We start from the raw sequence: 19,595 nt of genomic DNA, 5'->3' as shown, positions 1-19,595 counted from the left end.
TGAACATTCAGATTTGACATCACAGGAATAAATTACATTTTAAAATATTAAAATAGAGCATGAAATGAAAAAAAAAAACTCTTATGATGAAATACTTTTATTTATATATTTTTAAGAAAATGAGAGCATTGTTTTTGATTGGCGTGATCGGCTATAGATCAGTCCCCCAAATTCCATGTTGGCCAACCTGTTTACCTGGAAACTGAAGCTATAATACAGAAATGGTATTTTTCTTGTTTTTAGGAGAGGGCTTCTTCAACTCTCTGCTGGAAGATTTGGAGTTTGAAGGCCAGGAATTTGAGGCAGATTCCTGGAGCATGGCGGTAGATTCCACCTACTTGCAGACCCACCGTAAAGATGTTATCAAGAGACAGGACGTCATCTATGGTTAGAGAAAAAAACGCAGATCTAAGTCTAAAATCGAAGTATGTTTATGACTGTAAATGGGCCGTCGACTCTGAAACATGATTACAAATACTATTAAGTGCTTTTCCAGACACTATTTATTTTTTTGCGAATGAAAACAAACAGATTGTACATCTAGTCCTTGTGGCTTTTTATTTATTTAAAGTTTTTTTTTTAAATACATCGAAAATTCTGTATAATAACTAATAAATGGTCTATATTCATATTTTATACTAATTTGTCCAAATAAAAATTTTAATGCTAAGTGAATTTAGGCACTACAACATAATGTACAGTGTAAAAAATGGGCTTACACTTTGAGATTTGCGGAAGATTACATTTAACCATGTTATTAAATTATTATTGTTTTTGAAGATAAACTTTAAGTGAGTGTTAGATGACTGGAAAGATAATCTAAATGTACAAATTTTAAAGTAGCAACACCAGTGTACACAACATTGTAACATATGGACTGTTCTGTACTTCTTTGCCTCACTACATTGTTTTCATTCACATCACATTTATCTACCCTCAATAAGGACAGTGGGAATATTTCATTTGGGGTACATGTCCAACAAAGACCTTTTAAATATTGCATTTTACAGCTCAACCTCTGTGATATCATTTCAGAGCTGATCCAGACGGAGCTCCATCACGTTCGGACCCTGCGGATCATGGAGGGCGTGTTCAGGCGGGGCATGCTGGAGGAGGTGCAGCTGGAGCCGGGGGTCGTGCACGCGCTGTTCCCCTGCCTGGAGCGCCTGTTGACGCTACACACACACTTCCTCGCGCAGCTCCTCGAACGCCGCGCTCAAAGCCTGCAACCTGAAAGCACAAACAATTTCACCATCACTCAGATCAGCGATGTGCTAATAAAACAGGTAGGAGTGCATTTGTGAGTTTACGTGGGCGGAACGGGGTGTAAATGCATTTAGGTACATTTGGCCAGTCATAAGTGATTTTGGATTAGCATATCTGTTTTGATTGCCAGTTTAAAATGTTTCATAAAGTAGAGCTGTCAATTGAATGCATTACTGTAAAAAAAGTGAACAATGTTTTTAAAACTAATTTAACTTAATACTTTATAAAAATGACAAAATATCCTAATATAAATTCATTGCATGAATTTGAAGGAGAAAAGAATGACGTCATGTTGTAGAGGGCTTGAAAAGTCAAAAAGAAAGAAATAATGACAAATGGAAATGAGTGTATGAGAGTGGGATGCTGAAAGCTTTCAAGTTTCAAGGAACAAAATGTTCATAGTGCACTGTTTGTGTGTGTATGTCAGTTCTCAGGTCAGTGTGCAGACGAGATGCTGAAGACGTATTCTGAGTTCTGCAGTCGTCATATAAAGGCTGTCAAACTATACAAAGAGCTTTTGGCCAGAGACAAGAGACTTCAGCTCTTCATACGGGTAAGAACAAGAATGACCATGTCCATGTGCGTTATGTGTTTGCATAACCGGGTCAGGTGTTGTCTCGTGTGTTTCAAGTGGGAGGATAGAGTGGTATTGAGTGATGAATGATGGTGGGCGGGTGCATTAATGCATTAAATGCCTGCAGACTCTCAGAGATGTGTGAATCATCAGATTTCCAGGTATCATGATTGTGTTCAGCTCTTGTGTTTTACTTTACATCGTAATAGCTTAGTTTAGAACGGTCACGGTAACAAAACAGGTGAAATTTCACAATTATCGATATCACAGTAATACTAATATGCTTTAAAAAGTTAAATATTCTCAGAACAGTGGTGTGGAAGGTAGCACATTGCTCATGATATATGAGGAGGTATTGTTTAACAAAATCTATCTACCAATATCTATCTATCTAGCATCAAAGGCTATTTTCATGGCAAGATTTCAAAACAAAAAATACTAACTGAATTAATTTATGCTATATTATATATTGTGTAATACAATTGTTAGTAAAATTCTGTATGATTTTAAAAGTATGTATGCTTGTATGTATAATTATAATTATTCCTATATTTTTATTCTTCATAATATTATTATTACTAATAATAAAATATGTATTATGTATAAGTATTTATGTATTTTATTTTTTTTATCGCCATATCAGCATCAGAGTCTATTTTCTTGTCAAGATTAAAGTATTTTAAAACAAAAAAAAAACTGGCCGAAATGAAAATGTATACTATTATATTGTCTAAATAAATATATAATAAACACTATAAATTCAATTTGTTTTAATGCTACAAGTGAATTTAGGCATCAAACTTTCACTTTGGGAGTCAGCAGGGTTCAACTCTACCGCTTTTTTCTACTTGCCCTGCCAAAATTTTCACTGGCCCCACCACAGGCCTAGTTATTGTTCTAGTTGTTTTGATCAATGTAACCTTAATAAATAAGGTTATGACACCAAAAACTACTAGTCTAACTTATGTGTTTAAATTCATTTTCATGGACTTTTAGTTTGCATTCATCAGTCCTGTTTTACTTTGTCCAGTTTTCCCACTTCTTCTTGGTTGTCATGGAATCTAACATGATTTGCCATCACGTTCAACTGTGTTGTCATCGATTACCTCGTTTGCCTGTGTTCCTGTGTTTTCAGTTCAATCTCGCCTGTGTTATTCTGTAGCTACCCTATGTATTGAATTAAAGACTTTTGGAATCTTCATCTGCATCTTCATCTTCGTACGTTTATACTGTGACAGACAGTCAGTAATAAAAGAGAACAAATAATCAAATTACAAGCAATAGCACAAATAAATACAACAGAACAAACAAATGAAAAAACAGTTCTTTTCAGGTTTTTCATGTAGGTCTAAACTAGATTTTCAGGTACAGAAATATTAAGCAAATGTAAAAAATCACTGCATAGTCTTCACTGTATAAATATAGATTAACCCTTATTGCAGTTATTCAGTCAAGAGCCAGTGAGCGATTACTATTTTTTTCTGTCGTTTGTTTGATTAACATAAAAACAGAGAGCAGCAGGAATATTAGGCTGCTGTCACTTGAAGAGTTGCACATATCTAATATACTGTTACACATGCATTTTATCTCTCATGTTCACATCTACTTAAGACATAACCGACTATGTTTATGAGGATAATCAACAAGAGTATTCACGCGCTGTGATGCGCAGCGTTCTGGGCGCGCACTTTGGATGTGTGTTGCTGTGCACTCAAAACTTATCACACAGCACACGAGTACCACTGAGAGACGCGGGTACTTTCGTGTCTATTTGCACTGAATATTTAAGTTGGCAAGGCTTAAAAACACACAAATTATCAACTTCCATGAAGATGCAGCTCTGGCCCGATCTGGCAAGTGACAGTTCTGTCAGCTGTCCCGAGTGTGTCTTTCACGCTGGCCCCAGGCCATCAGGCAGTCCTTATTGACGAGCCCTGGTCAGTAATAAAACAAATTACAATTACTCAATTTCTACTGAGAAATAAGTATTTTGCAGTCATCCATGCTTGGATAACATTTAAGCTCACTTAAATTAGTTCTAGCTCATTAGACATGACATTATGGTGGCTGACTAGACAGCATGGTAGGTGCTGTGGGTTTTGGATGCATATTTTAGAGTGTGTGTAAGTAAATACAGTGCACAGAGGCAGAAATGGTTAACTGTCCATTTATCATTGTCTTTGTCCTTCTGTGTCCTCTCAGAGGGCGAATCGGGGTCCTCTACTGCGTCGTCACGGGTTCCAGGAGTGCATCCTGTTGGTCACTCAGCGCATCACTAAATACCCCGTCCTGGTGCAACGTATATATGACAACACCAAAGGTGAGACTCGGGCGTATGTCGCCAATGTCAATATTAACTGTATTTAAACAGCTTCTCACCTACACCCTTCCCCTCCATGTCTATAAACTACTCTGACCATCTAATATGATGTATTATTTTATTTTATTTTAAATTACATAATGGTCACATTTTAGGAGGGTAATGTCATTTAAATGCCCCTGGTTATAGACATTTTTTATGAACAGATTATTGTGTGTAACAATGCAGACAATCCAGAGGAAGCTTCAGGTCTGTTACATGCGTTGTCTTGTATGCGGGAGCTGCTCAGTTCGGTGGACCAGCAGGTGTTGGAGCTGGAAAGGACACACCGGCTGCAAGAGATCCGCTCCCGGGTCGACCCGCGGGCCGAGGCCAAACTCCGCTCTGGAGCCTTGTTCAGACCGGCCGAACTGCTCCGGAGGCAGCTGATACACGAAGGCACGCTGCTCTGGAAAACGCCTGGCTCTCGGCTCAAAGGTACAGAAGACTGCGGCTGATTATGAGGAAGTGAAATGTGATGTGTCAGTGTGAAATGGAGATTTACAAACACGCTATTGTATTAGCTGACATGTTCTTGTGCTTGTGGGTGTATTAATGTACTGCATTTCCCTTTTTCTTTCTGTTGTAGATGTTCAGGTTTTGTTGATGACTGACATTCTAGTATTCTTGCAAGAGAAAGATCAACGGTACATCTTTGCCAGTTTGGTAAGTTACTTTGCTTGCTAAGCCACGTATCCATATTGCTAGTGCTCATACTTAGGGTTCTCGCTCTGTTCAAAGTTTTAAAGGGGTCATATGATGCTATTTTAAAAGATCATTATTTTGTTTATTGGGTGTAATTTATAGAATAGGTTAGCACACTTTAATGTTCAAAAAACACTTTATTTTTCCACATAATTGTACATTATTCCCAGTCTGTCTAGAACGCTGATTTCAACAAAGCCCCTCCTTCCGAAAAGCCCAGAGAGCTCTGATTGGCCAGCTGACCTGGTACATTGTGATTGGCCAAACACTTTAAGCGTGTGTCGGAAATGTTGTACTCTCCCACGTTCTCCTTTGTAAAATGTGCTGTACACAAGCTAACTTTTGGATTGCACCGCTCAGGAACAGCGTTATGAATAAATCTCCAATGATTCCTAATTCCGTCCTTTTTCAGAAGGCCTAACGAAGGGATTTTGCTTTTACATATAAACATACAGCGTCTCCACGACAGCCTCATCATCTTTCTTTGCGAATGTCTGTGGGCGGACGTCATGCTAATATTTCACATTGTGACGTAAACATTTGCAGAAGACATTATGACGTAGACATTGTAACTCATCCTATGATACCTCAAATTGTGAGAGTTGATGAAGAGGAATGTGCTATTACTTTTCTAAGCTATTTATTTTGTAAATCTGTACCTGACAACAATATCTCTTTTCTTCTCATTCTCTCTGTAGGATAAGTCTGCGGTGGTGTCACTGCAGAATCTCTTGGTCCGAGACATAGCCAATCAAGAGCGAGGGTTGTTCCTGATAAGCAGTGAGTCCAGCCCACCTGAGATGTATGAGCTCTATGCAGCCTCTAAAGAAGACAGAAACATTTGGTTACGGCACATACAGCAAACCATCAGCAGGTACACACATGTGAACACACTCTTAACAGTTCGCACAGCACTCACAGTTACCATTTGACATTTTTCAGGTCCTTTCTCTTTGCAGTGGAATTAGAAAATCACATTTAAAATACAAGAGTGGGACATTTAAAAGGCATATGTCAGTTCTGTGGGAAGCTTGAGTTGCCAATAGCTTTTGTTTACATTATAGCCCTGCATAACCAAACTGTACAGCTTGCTTTATAGATCGGGGGTTTCATTTAATTTAATTCAGTTGATGCCAAGAACCTGCAAATACTACAATCCACTTTAGAGGGAACTCCTTTATTAGATTCTTTATTAGATCCACAAAGGAACACTCAGGAGATTGCAGGGTTAAACTAATTCTCAACCACACTTAACAAAGACAATACTGGACAAATTAACTGAGGAAACTCAGGGCTTAAATGCATGGGGAGATTAATCAAGATCGAACGGAACAGGTGTGTAGAACTAATTAACAACCAAGGAAACTAACCAGTGAACACGGGCAAACCAGAACAGGGAAAACAGAACCAAAACACAATGAAACTAAACCAAAAACAGAACATAAATGTTACATTTATTATTATTTATATTTTTTATTTAAATATTTATTAATAGATTTGTTTATTTTTTTACTCCCCGGACGAGGGAGTTTTTTTTTTTTTTTTTTTTTTAACTGCCATACGCAATGGCAACAGAAGCCACTTTCAAAATGAATAAATTCTCACCACTTCCTTGAGAAAAAAGCTAGCAAACAAAATACCAGCGTAATGTGGTAAACAATATTGTCATTTTAGATAGCATTTTATTGGACAAAAAAATATATATTTGGTCTATTTTCCCAGAAGAGAAGGACTATACATTTTAAATCTTTATACTTGTTAAAAGTGGGGAAGCTAACATAAAGATGACTTCAATGCTAATGGACATAAACTAACTATTTAAAACTACCATTTCTAATGGTCATTGTTCTTTACCATCATTGTTTTATCACACAGCTGTCCATCAAGAGAAGAATTCCCTCTTATAGAAACAGAAGACAAGGCTCTTCTGCGGAGACTAAAAGGTTTGCTTTAAACACTACACACATATATTCACACTCCCAATATTGGGGCAAACACTTTTTCATTCTTAATTTAAGGAATCACTACAGTTGTTGTCATGTCAAGTTGTCATGACATCTTTACACAGAATTTTGACAGCGTGAAGAAGCCGATGTTGATATTTTACTGTACTGATCCTCATGCTCTGTTTCAGCTGATATCCAGCAGAAGGACAGGGAGGTGTTAGAGCTGCTTCAGGAGCGGGTCACCCTGTTCTCTGACTTGGCGGAGGTCATGGGAGGTTACGAGGTCATGCAGCCGTCCTGTTCCAGAAACCTGTTCAGAGCCGAGTCTTCTCAGGCACTGCGTGGAGAACAGCTGCTCACACAGGCCATAACTGAGGGTAAGACAGACAGGATGTTACATTTGTGGCTGAAACAGGGTGTTCCACCTGCATAAGGCTTGTTTCACCCTCTAGTGCACATTTATTTCAACGCCCATATTAACAGGTTACTGTATTCACACTATGAGTAAGCAGTGAATGGCAACAGAAACGAAGGTAGAATTTTGGCCTGAGGTTTTGCCATGTGAGGCTATATTTAAAAAAGACTGGCTTGAAATGTTTGCAAAAAATTCACAACCATATAAATGTGCTTACCAATTCTGATTATATGTATAATATGAAAACAAAAACAAAAAAAACATCAGTATTAGCATATATATATATAAAAATATATATATGTCAGGTAGTATTCAGGTTTTTTTTTGTTTGTTATATATTTATGTTTATTTCATAGAGATACAAAAATGTACACTTATTTTTAATCAGTTTCAGCATCTAAATAAATAAATGACAGATCATTAAAGTACCATTTTTTGTTGTATTTTACACACACACACGCACACACACATAATATATTAGTTGTATTAACAACATTAACAACAACATAAAAAAATACAAACATTATAAAATTCATACTTGCTGCCAGTATGCCTCTGCATGTCTCGTTTTGTGGAAGTAAAAAAAAAAAAAATTTGATTATTCTTTTTTTCCTATTTTGAAAAGTTCACCATCCATTTTTAGCTAAATCCTCTGAGCTCATCCTCAGATCTTTCATAATATCTTGTAAAATGTCATGATGTCCCTTTCTTTCTCTCTCTGCAGTGGACAGATTGACAGAGCTGATATTAGGATCCAGTTTTGAGGTTCCTCTGCCCTGCAGTTCCAACGGCCATCACAACCACAGTGGAGCGCTAGTAATCAGTAGGTGTCAAAAACAAAACATGCAATATGTAAATAAATGTGCCTTTAATGTGTCTGATTGGCTAAATATTAGGGGTGTAACGGTTCTCGGTAAAAAAATGTAACCGTACCGTTCTCCACCCACGGTTCGGCAGGCGATTATCTCAAATCTGACGAGGCATCTATAATATAGTTTGTTGAAAAAAAAAAAAAAACGCTTAAAAAACAGACCACTAATGTTTATTTCTTTCGATAGATACGCTCCGCATGCATTTCACATGAGAGTAGCTGTCCAATCAACTGTTAGTATGTAAATCTATTGCTCTATCACAGTTCCTCACGTGTTGGTGTGTTGCAGTTCAGCATGGCAAGCGAAGGAGACAAGCCGCTGATAGAGCCGCTGTCTGCATCATATAAGTCTCCTGTATGGGAATATTCTGGCTTCCCAATACGTTACAACAGTGATGGACAAAAAAAAAGTGGACAAAACAGTCACTCTTTGTAAACTTTGTTCGATGCGAGTGCCGTATGCTCTAATGACCACAGCCATCACCCGGGTGTTGCGCGTGAGCACAGGTGAGACCAAAACAGCACACATTGCCTTTTGTGTTGCCAGTGTAAATTCGGACAGGCATACAACAGTAACGAAAGCGCTGGGCAGGGCAGGGCTCAAATAAAAGGACTGCCTGATTTCCCAGCACCAGCGTGAAAGACGCTCGGGACAGTTGACAGAAACTTTAATGTTGCATCGTCACAAAAATCTATCATTTTTGTGTTTTTAAGCCTTGCCAATTTAAACATTCAAGTGCAAGAAGAGGCGTAAGAGAACTATTGTGTGCGCACTCATCCGAAGCGTGCACATGTCTCAGACAGCATGTGAATACTAAAGTCATCCTGCACTTATTCGGACAAAAATGTTGATGTGATGTGACAAATTCACACAAAAATCATATCATGCCCATCTTGACATGCAACTATAGTAGGTTATGTCTTAAGTGAACATAAAAGGAACATAAACAGAAGACAATGCATGTGTGCTGTATCAGTATTTGATCCATGCATTGTCTTAAATTAACAGCAGCCTAATATTCCTGCTGCTATCTGTGTTTTTAACGTTAATCAACCAACAAAAGACTCACAAAATCACTCACTTCTCTTGAATGAATAACTTTTGTAACTTTAATAAGGATTAATCTTTATTTAATTTATACAGTGAAGATTACATGCAGTGTTATTTTACATTTGATTACTTTTATTCAATTTATGTACCTGAAAAGTACAAACCATAACCATAATTTGAACCGTTACACCCCTACTAAGTAAACCCATTTTTCTGACCATTGTGCTTCCTTTGTACTTCCAGATGGACAAGAGGTATTAGTCAATGGCTCTCAGGAGAACCAAACTGCTCAGGTATACAAAACATATTTTTTTTAGAAAATATGATCTATGTTAGTGAGCTGTTTGTTATCACCGTCTTTGACATTCACATCTGCCTGCATCAAATATGTTTCATGAAATGTAATAATTATGTACATAATAATATGGTTCGATGCTATTACTGAGTTTTTATGTAATGCTGAAAAAAAATTAGTCATCTGAAACTCGCAGGTTTCCATAGCAACCTGAATCTACCAAAAACTCTCCATCACGACTCACCACTGGTGCTTGAAAGCTGCACTTTATCTCCCTTTTCATCGACACATAGCAAGATTGTGCTTTTCAATGTGTGCTGACAAATTAAAGCTTTAGAATGAAACTGCTGGTTCAGAATTATGATTGTGTGAATAATGCAAAAAAAAATGTTTCTGTACAGGATGGTAATGGGAATCAAACGGAGGACAAGCCACCAAGTGAGGTACTAACATTTAGTTCAAGAGCGGGCTTAATGTGTGCCATCTAAAAAAGCGATTGTTCTACTTTTTGCATTAGAACCCTTTAAACTAGAGTGACTAGCAAATTGACTACTGCTTTTTAATTTACTGACTAATTCAATTTGGGATCAGTAACTTAAGAAAACAGTAATACTTTTATTCAGCAAAGATGCATTCAATTTATCAAAAGACATTTACAATGTTACAAAAGATTTCAAATTCAATTTTTTTTATCAAATAATACTTAAAAATTGTATCATGGTTAAGCATTAAGCATTAAAACTGTTTTCAACATTGATAATAAGAATAATGTTTCTTGAGCAGAAAATTAGAATGATTTCTGAAGGATCATGTGACACTGAAGACTGTAGTAGTAATGAAGTGATATAAAGTCTCAATTGCGTGTTATAAAGTCAGAATTGCAAGATATAAACTCACAACGGCGTGTCATAAAGTCAGAATTTGCGAGATATAAACATGCAATTCTGAGGAAAAAAGGCAGAATTGCGAGATGTAAACTCACAATTGAGAGAAAAAAAAAGTCAGAATTGTGAGATTCTGTATTAAGAAAGTATTGTGAGAAAGTATTAACATAGTATTTACATTATCAGTATGAATTTTTTACTCCGTTATCTGCTAAATATATTGGCCTCCATTAAATATTGCAATCCTCTTGGCTTAAATAGACTAGTGTCTATATATTAATGTGATGCATCACAAATGTGTCTTGTGTTTCAGGAGGTGTCACAAAGGCTGGTGAATCTCAGTGCTCAGTTACACGTTCTGCAGGTATGTGTGCATTGCAAAGCACTTACGTACAAACAGGATCCAAAATAAAGCGTTAATGTCAATAAAGTGGCAAAATATAAAATTAAAGAAATGTCTCTCCTAGGGTGTGGTGATCCGACAGGACTCCATCTTAGAGCTCTGCCTAAAAGAGAGCCCTGTCTCCCCAGCCATCCCAGGGGCTCGTACAGTCCGCTCCTTGTCCCGGGATAGTGCCAGTGACATGGGCTCGCTGGGTGAGCTGGCCCTGCTGCAACGGCAGCACAGTCTCCTGCAGGAGGAGCTCGGACGCCTCAGGGGAGCCGAGGGCAAACTCAGGGACAGCGAGAGAGCCAGAGCCCAGCTGGAGAAACAGCTCAGGGATATTAAGACCCATAGCGCCTCTCTAGGGGATGGAGCTGGAACTACAAGATCACAGGTGAGTTCATCTTAGTGTAATTTAGCAAGTTTAAAACATTTTGAAGAGGACATATTATGCTTTTTTTACATTGTCAACTTTCTTCAGTTTGTAATGTTGCTGCCTGAGCATGAAAAATGTCTGCAAAGTTACAGAGCACAAAGTCCGCGCTAAATGTAGTTATTCTCTATATCAGTGCACACTGTCTTTGAACTCCCTGAAACGCCTTGATTGTAGTCTTGAGTTTTCTTCCGGGAACAAACATATCACAATATTCCTCATTTAAATCATTTTCGCCCAAGGTAAGTGCAACAAAATTATACCGGTTTCACGGTATTGTTGTTAAAGCAACATATACACCTGTATTGTGGTATATTAAAAATTCATTTCATAACAAAAATAAACACCGGTATTCGGTATGAACTGGTATACCGCCCAGGACTAACCAATCACAACACACTGGTCCAGTCAACCAATCAGAGCACATTGCGCTTTTGGGAAGGAGGAGCTAAAGAGAGACAGGAACTAAACAGAGAGTTACTGACAGACTGGGAAGGGAGGTGCTGCAACAATGCAAAATACATGTAAAATAATGGGGGTTTTTTTTACTTTCAAGCATGAAAACCTATTCTAGTAGACCAGTGGTGGAAAGAGTACTAAATAATTGTACTTAAGTAAAAGTATTGCTACTTAAGTAATAATTTACTTGAGTACAAGTAGAAGTACTGAAAAATAATATGACTCAAGTAAGAGTAAATAAGTAGTTTGCTTAAAAACTACTCAAGTAACTACGTTACAAAGTACTTTAGTATTAATTTTCTATTTTTACCCAAAATGGGGAGATGATAGCGATATGGAGCGCTAAACACTCTCATGTCAATTCTGTTTCATTCATACTGGAAGCCCAGTACACACTGATTCATACCTCGCGCAGTGATTCACTTATGACGTTTCTGCCAATATGGATATAATAACATGCAAGTAGAGACATTTGACTAAAGAAACATGAAGACAAACACATGATAGCGATATCTTAGGTATTTTCATAAGAATGATGTATGTCTTTAAAGGGATAGTTCACCAAAAAAGGAAAATTAGCCACTGATTTATTCACCCTCAAGCCATCCTAGGTGTATATGACATTCTTCTTTCAGATGAATACAATCAGAGTTATATTAAAAAATGTAAAAAATATATACCTCTTCCAAGCTTTATAATGGCAGTGAATGGCTAGAGAAAATTTGAAGCCCAAAAAAGTGCACCCATCCATGATAAAAGTGCTCCACTTTTACTCCAGGGGGTTAATAAAGGCCTTCTGAAGTGAAGCCATGTGTTTGTGTAAGGAAAATACCTATATTTATAACTTTATAATCTAAAATAGCTAGCTTCAGCCAGCTACGCATACGCATCGATTTACGGTGGAAGACTAACCCCTGACTCGACGCACAACGTATATATATTATAGAAGAGGAGCTTCAGTTTGTTGCACAGCCCTATTTGTTTAAACCACGAGAGGCGTCTAAGCTTACGATACTCCTACATTCTACATCATACATGTGTCACAGGTTACTCTTGTGGCGCAAGTCAATTTGCTTAGTATGCGTACGATCGTCTGGCAGAAGCTAGTTATTTTAGATTATAAAGTTATAAATGTGGATATTTTTCAAAAACCCATGGCTTCGCTTCCGAAGGCCTTTATTAGCCCACTGGAGCAATGTGTGATATTTTTCAAAAACCCATGGCTTCGCTTCCGAAGGCCTTTATTAGCCCACTGGAGCAATGTGTGATATTTTTTTTTTATCATGAATGGATGCACTTTTTTGGGTTTTAAATTTTTTCCAGCCATTCACTGCCATCATAAAACTTGGAGGAGCCAGGACATTTATATTAATTATGTGTGAGTAAATCATGGGCTAATTTTCATTTTTGGGTGAACTAACCCATTAATGCAATGCTAATCAACATAGCCTGGTATTATAGAATTTAATAAAATAATATATTCTCACACATGAAACCACAGAAGTAATTTCAAGTCATTTTGATTTTTGAAGCAAAACATGAAACATGATATTAAACTCATAAATTGTAGGTTTTGACGGTATGCTAAGCAAACATACTAGCTTTCCCTGTTGTCAAGAGAAAATGTTTTATTACTAATCTTTAAAAGTAAGTCCAGGTAAGATCATTTGAATGTTTTTATTTGAATAATTTCATAATTGAAAGTAAAGAAGGTTAAGTGAAAGGTCCGATAAAAAAGAGAGATGTTGGTTATTGTGATGGTTAACGTTAAATTAAATGCTCTTTTTTTTCGTTCTACCGAAAATGTGCTGGGAGCCTATTGCTTTTACATGCATCTGATTGACAGACAAATCAGGCGATCTTATTTAACTGTTGTTGAGGGTTTTTCAGCTTTGTACAAAGTTTGCTTCGTACATTTAGTTTAACTGTATTGTTAAAGAGGGCGAGCTTTACCTTTCAGTTGAACTGTGTTAATGTTTTCAAGACACTTACATTGTTCTTGCTCCGTCCAAGCAATAACGGTGTCCATGTTATGAGCCGAGTTTTTTATTTACTTCAACTGCTCAATCAATGATCTGGTAATATCAATGGGATGGCAATTTCAGGAGTTGCCACAATTACATTTTAAAATCAGAATATGAGCATAGCTCACTTATATTCAATAAAATATTTAAACGTTAGCAATACGGATTCTAAACACGAGCGCCAGTGATTGAATGTCAAAGCACGGTTTGAACGCCCCGCCCCCCAGCTGAACTGGAAGTTTTGATTGGTTTTGCACCCGAGTCAGACCTGTCTGTTATTGGCTGAAGCGCTTCAGAACTGTCTGTTATTGGCTGAAGCGCTTCAGAACTGTCTGTTATTGGCTGAAGCGCTTCAGAACTGTCTGTTATTGGCTGAAGCGCAGGGCTGAGGGCTCAGCCTCCACCGCACGCAGTCGTTTGAAAAGTGTTTGTAAAATGTAAGCTCGCTCTGTTGCTCCGTCGGCACCTTTTTCAAAGTACTCTGTACTTTTGGTGAAAAATAAATGTAGCGAAGTTGAATACTTTATTTTAATTCTACAAAAGTAAAAGTACCACATTTTAATTATACTCAAGAAAGTAGAACAAATCTAAAAATCTACTCAAGTACTGTAACGAAAGTATTTGTAATTAGTTACTTTCCACCACTGTAGTAGACCCAAAAAACTAAATCAAGACTTTGTAAAAGGTTATAATATGGCCTTTTTTAAATATAACTTTTGCACTTTTGATGTTGTCGCAAGCAGGGTGCAAGCAATGCAATTTAGTATGTGCCATGTGGTGTTTGCTCAAATATATAAGACCTACAATGTAGTAGCTCGCAAAATCTCATTCGCTTCTCATTTCCTCACTTCAAGGCCCCACCGACTCGCAGAGAGAGTGATACTGACCCCAACACTGACACCCCATTGGCTAGCCAGGAATCGATGGAGCAATCAGACGGCCTGCAGGAATGCAGTGATGTGGAAGTGGACGTGATATCTGATGATGATGATGATGATGATGATGATGATGATGACGATGAGGTGGATTCGAGGGTGTCTCCTCGTTCAGAAAGCCCCAGAGGTCTGTAGATATGACACAGAACGACATTATTATAACAACTAATATAAATACATTTATACTTACATATCTAGTTGTTTTTCAAAAGGAAACATATTTATAATATATTTATAATTAAAAAAATAATATTAAATATATTTTAAGATAATAATGTTAAATATTATTATATAGCTAGCTACTTAACAAATAAATCGGTAAATAAATGTACATTTAAATATTGAATTAAGTTTATTACTGTATATGAGAATGATACAAGAGAATAGCACAATGTAGGAGACTGGTTGCCTGGAATTTGTTGGCTTTGACTTTGCTCCATTTTTATATGAAATGATTACATATTTATCAGACAGTCTGCGTAGATGCACTTCACCCAGAACGCTGTAAACTTTGGCTCTTTGTAACACTAATAGCAGCCTACACACGATTATGCAACCAATGTGCAAAACAAACACATGTTGAATTTAGCGCATGAAACATTCCACACACCCACACACAAAGGTACACAAACTTACAACACACACACTAAAATCTGTCAGACAGGAGAACCTGCTTAGTCAAAAAAAAATAATGTTTTAAGTACAGTACATTTAGGTGGATTACTAATGTGTGAGCGTGTGTTATAGGTGAATAATTGCAGGTTGAATGTGTCACACAGACCGAGTGTGTCATTCACAATGAACATACCTTATGTACATACACTTATACACACAGAGGTTTGACTTTAAAGCCTCTTGAAATGATATAATCATAGTCTTGAGGTGTGTTTGAAATGGCATATTACTCATGCTGCATGTGAAAGTGTTCAGCATACAGTATTTTAAGAAATTATGACTTTTTTATTAATTACTTTTAGGGACATTAAATTGATCAAAAATGACTGTAAATACTGTTAAATTGTTACAAATTGTAATAATATTCCACAATATTATTGTTTTATTTATTGTATTTTTGATCAAATAAATGCAGCCTTGGTGAGCATAAAATACTTATTTCAAAAACATTAAAACATCTTACTGACCCCAAACGTTTTCATTTGCAAAAAAAAAAAATTATTGTCATTTTTTTACATTGTTCCCCGTATGGATGAATTATGATAAAAGTGTCTAGGTAAATATGTTGCTAGTAAAGGAATGTGAACCATTACTTAATTACTATGAAAAATAGCAGGTTAGCAGCATTTATTGTTGTTGCTCTGCACTGTATACTTTTCTTCAATTGCTTGTAGTATGCATTATAATAGTATGTTACTTTAGTTTGAACTCAGGATTGCTCATTTTTATTTGCTGCAATTTTCTAACTTCAGCAATTGAATTGAGAAAATGTACTGATCATAAAAATTTCTGACCAACGTAAAATTGTAGTGAATGAAGTATATGAAAGGTATTTTCCATTGCATATTTGCGATTATCGGTCTAATGTTACACTTTCATGTATTACGTTGCAGTTCCATAAGGTTACCGGCCAACTAAAACAATTTTATTTACTTTCCAAAGGCCAATTTAATCTGCATTTGGCAGATTAGTGTTCATTTTGGACTGTAATGTAATGTACAGTATATCAAGAATGTGTACTGTGTAGTCAAAAAGCAGTTCATTTCATCCAGATCATTTGGTAAAATACAGAACTTAAAACTTAATGTCTAAATATGACTTTCATCATCTACAGATCTGCAGGACATTCCCGAAGAGAGCGAGTCCGCGACAGACCCCCGGGACCGAGAGGTCTCGCACTGCTAATGTATTTTTGATTTCTCAACCCAACCCTGGCCGGGAACAGACAATAGACTCCTCTGACCAGGGAAGAGTCTTACTTAGTTTATGAATATTCATTCCATTATATACATACAGTATTTAGTTGTATCCAGTAATTTTGCTTACAGCTTCTGTGTGGCCGTTTATGACATGTTAATATTCAACATGTCTTCTTGGAATCCAAAACATATGGCTTTTGACATCCACGGACCAATAAGGATATGCCAAAGCACCGTGATGGAGATGGAGTCATGCAAATAATGGGACTTTGCACTTGATAGTTGTCTTGAGATTCTTAAAGTATCTAAATAAACCAAACATAACTGATCCAGCTCAAGGGTACCGGCAGAAACCGTTGAGATGTACGTACTGTATGTGAGATCATTGTACCGATGCTGGAGCATGCAAAACCTTCTTGTTCTTGTTCGTGAGAGGTCATTGTAAAGAAATGTCTCTTTCTTGCGCTTTATTTTACATTTATTTATTTTCCTTTATTTTGAATGGAAAGATAAATCCTTTCAGGCATGTTGAAGCAGTTAGAAAGAAGCCATAACTTGAAATATACCAACATAATATACTGGGACCAAAACTACTGGCTCTATTACAAAAATGACTATTTCAGAGACTTGAGGGCTTTTTTATGAAGGACTTATATTGCAATTTATAGCAATATATAGGAATATATATTTACATCTATAGCAATGATCTTAATAAACCCAGGAAGGTTATTATGATAGAGTAGTATGATATTATGAATGGTTCCTCAACCCACAGTGTGTGTTAATGGGGAATGCTTTGTAAATATAAGAAGATTTATTGATTAAAATAGATCACATCACCAAAATATGCCAGTAACACCAACATTTGATGTGTCTTAACTACAGTTTTGCTTCTGTTTTAATTTTGTTTAAGAATGTTGTTGTTTTTTGCCATTACTTGACTATGTGCCAAAATTTGCTTGGCTGAATATTGCTGAAATATATGCTTTTATTTTAGTCAGCTCAACATTTCAGGAAGCAACGTCTTAGAAATTATCGTAGGATGATATTCTTCATGTTTTGAAGTAACTATAAGAAAACATAGGATTTACTGAAGTCACATAAAAATGTTTGTATTGAAAATGACAAACATTGTTGAAATGTTCATACAGTGTTTCAGATATATCAAAGTGAATAAAATAAAAATTGTTGGTATACAACATCATCGGGATTGTTTTTTTTATCTTAAATTTGTATGAGAGTAAATCAAAGTGAAAAGTATGATAAAAATTACAGTTATATTAATACTGTGTTGGGAAATTAAGTCCTGAGTTGGGAAAAGTTAGTGTTACAATATTGTTTTCCTTCCTAAAAAAAAAAGAATAACTTATTGCATTACTTAGTTACTTTTTATGCAAAGTAATGTTACATTACTTTTGTGTTACTTTTTCTCATCTGGGCCCTTCTGGATTGTACACAAATTAAACTAAAATAAAAAATAAATATATGCTTAATACTGTGGTTGAATTGGATAAGCGAATGTTAGCAGCAAATGACAGGAGAGCTGTCAGTCAATAAATGGGAAAGCAAAGTAACTTGCATTACTTACTTGAAAAGTAACTCAAATATTTTGTTGTAAAAGTTTAAAAGTAATGTGTACTTGAAGTAATCTGATTACTTGTAATGCATTACCACCAACACCACTGAAGTCCTCCAAAGTAATCCTCTCTACAACCTGTTCTCATGAGATGTAGCCTAACTATTTTACTTTTTTTGGTGAATTGGTGGTAAATTTAAATGTGGTGAATTTATACGAATTTTGCAACAAATACGCCAAACATAAACTAGTTACGAATTACCATGAGAGTGTTTTATATGAAATCTTTAGAATCGGCTGTGGAGTTTGTATCGCGATTGACCAATGAAGTGTTCCAATGATCTATTTAATCTGCATGCAAACAGATTTTCGTACGTTTTCTATCCTTTTTTAACAATGAAAATTATAATAATAATAGTAAAGCATGTATATTTAAATGTGCATTTCGATATCCTATCTATAATCCAGATCTTTGTCTCTAGATAGCAGCTAATCCGTAAAACAATGTCAGCCAGGAGACGAGTATTAATAGCTTGGTTGCACAGGCAGCATAGCTGGCATTCAGACGCATACACACACACACACACACTACCTCATCCATCACTTCACTGTCCTAAACCAAAAGAGTGTGTTAGAAGAACGATTATATCTATCAAACAAAAGGAGCACTCAAAATAAAGTGGTGCATTGGCTCTGTATTACAGTGCAAGAGTTACTTTCTCCTTACAATGAACTGCCTTCACTGCAGGAATTATGGGATACATTTAAGAGCCTAGATTTATCATAAAGCATTGACTTGTGTAAACTTTCCATTTCTGCATAATACAAAATGTTGTTTCTTCCTTTCTGAATACCATTGTATAATAAGCAAGTCTGAATAGTAATACATTGTGTTTTATTTATTCTTAAACAATGAGTTTTAACTTTAGCCTGGCCTTCTGACTAAAAATAGTCTGGTCACCCATAACCCGACACCACCATTGTCCCTTCACATCAGCAAGCGCTTAGTGGAACGCACACTTTAAGATGCACATGAATGACTTATTTTATAATGCTAATCACTATTGCTTTCATATTCGTATATCACTAATCTTTAGGCCTGCTTCTAAAGGCAGTAAAGAATGCAGAATGATGTGAAAATCTACGCTATTTTGTTTTATTTTTACATTTATTTTAATTTTTATATACTTAAAATATGAAATCTACATGCGTTGCACTTTGATGAAATACAATTTTGATTCGTTTAGCATTATTTGATCCCAACATAATTCCCATATTTGTGTTATTTCATATTTTTAAAGACTTTACTAATTCTAAAATGTGTAAAATCGTAATTATAAAGAAGGCCTTATAACTGATCAATTCTGTGTGTATAATCGTAATTAGTCACATGATTTATATGTGATGTACAATAGTAGGGAAGCTTAGAAAGTAAAAGTAAAAAACAAATAATATAATGATCAAAATAAAATGAACAAAATAAGCCCTTTGCTCTATGAATAAATACAGATCTAGAGAGAGAAATCATCTAGATGGCTGTGTG

General features: G+C 36.1%; 1 protein-coding gene across 3 annotated transcripts in view; it reads left to right on the top strand.

The window, feature by feature from the left end:
* The window catches only part of arhgef2a (Rho guanine nucleotide exchange factor (GEF) 2a), a 56,548-nt gene extending 38,873 nt beyond the window's left edge, over positions 1-17,675 (top strand). For all 3 annotated transcript variants that reach the window (XM_084130265.1, XM_084130266.1, XM_084130267.1), the window contains 16 exons: positions 244-387; positions 1,036-1,286; positions 1,694-1,819; positions 4,043-4,160; positions 4,389-4,637; positions 4,789-4,865; positions 5,603-5,778; positions 6,780-6,847; positions 7,039-7,227; positions 7,990-8,088; positions 9,431-9,480; positions 9,884-9,925; positions 10,680-10,730; positions 10,834-11,145; positions 14,522-14,729; positions 16,392-17,675. In XM_084130265.1, coding sequence (XP_083986391.1) covers positions 244-387; positions 1,036-1,286; positions 1,694-1,819; positions 4,043-4,160; positions 4,389-4,637; positions 4,789-4,865; positions 5,603-5,778; positions 6,780-6,847; positions 7,039-7,227; positions 7,990-8,088; positions 9,431-9,480; positions 9,884-9,925; positions 10,680-10,730; positions 10,834-11,145; positions 14,522-14,729; positions 16,392-16,462 — 2,231 coding nt within the window. In that variant the 3' untranslated portion in view covers positions 16,463-17,675. The remainder of the gene's footprint in view (positions 1-243; positions 388-1,035; positions 1,287-1,693; positions 1,820-4,042; positions 4,161-4,388; positions 4,638-4,788; positions 4,866-5,602; positions 5,779-6,779; positions 6,848-7,038; positions 7,228-7,989; positions 8,089-9,430; positions 9,481-9,883; positions 9,926-10,679; positions 10,731-10,833; positions 11,146-14,521; positions 14,730-16,391) is intronic.
* Positions 17,676-19,595: the final 1,920 nt, after the last annotated feature.

The sequence above is a fragment of the Abramis brama genome (assembly GCF_963993115.1).
Source record: "Abramis brama genome assembly, chromosome: 12".
Classification (NCBI taxonomy): Eukaryota; Metazoa; Chordata; class Actinopteri; order Cypriniformes; family Leuciscidae; genus Abramis; species Abramis brama.
This window is presented reverse-complemented; position numbering and strand designations above follow the sequence as displayed.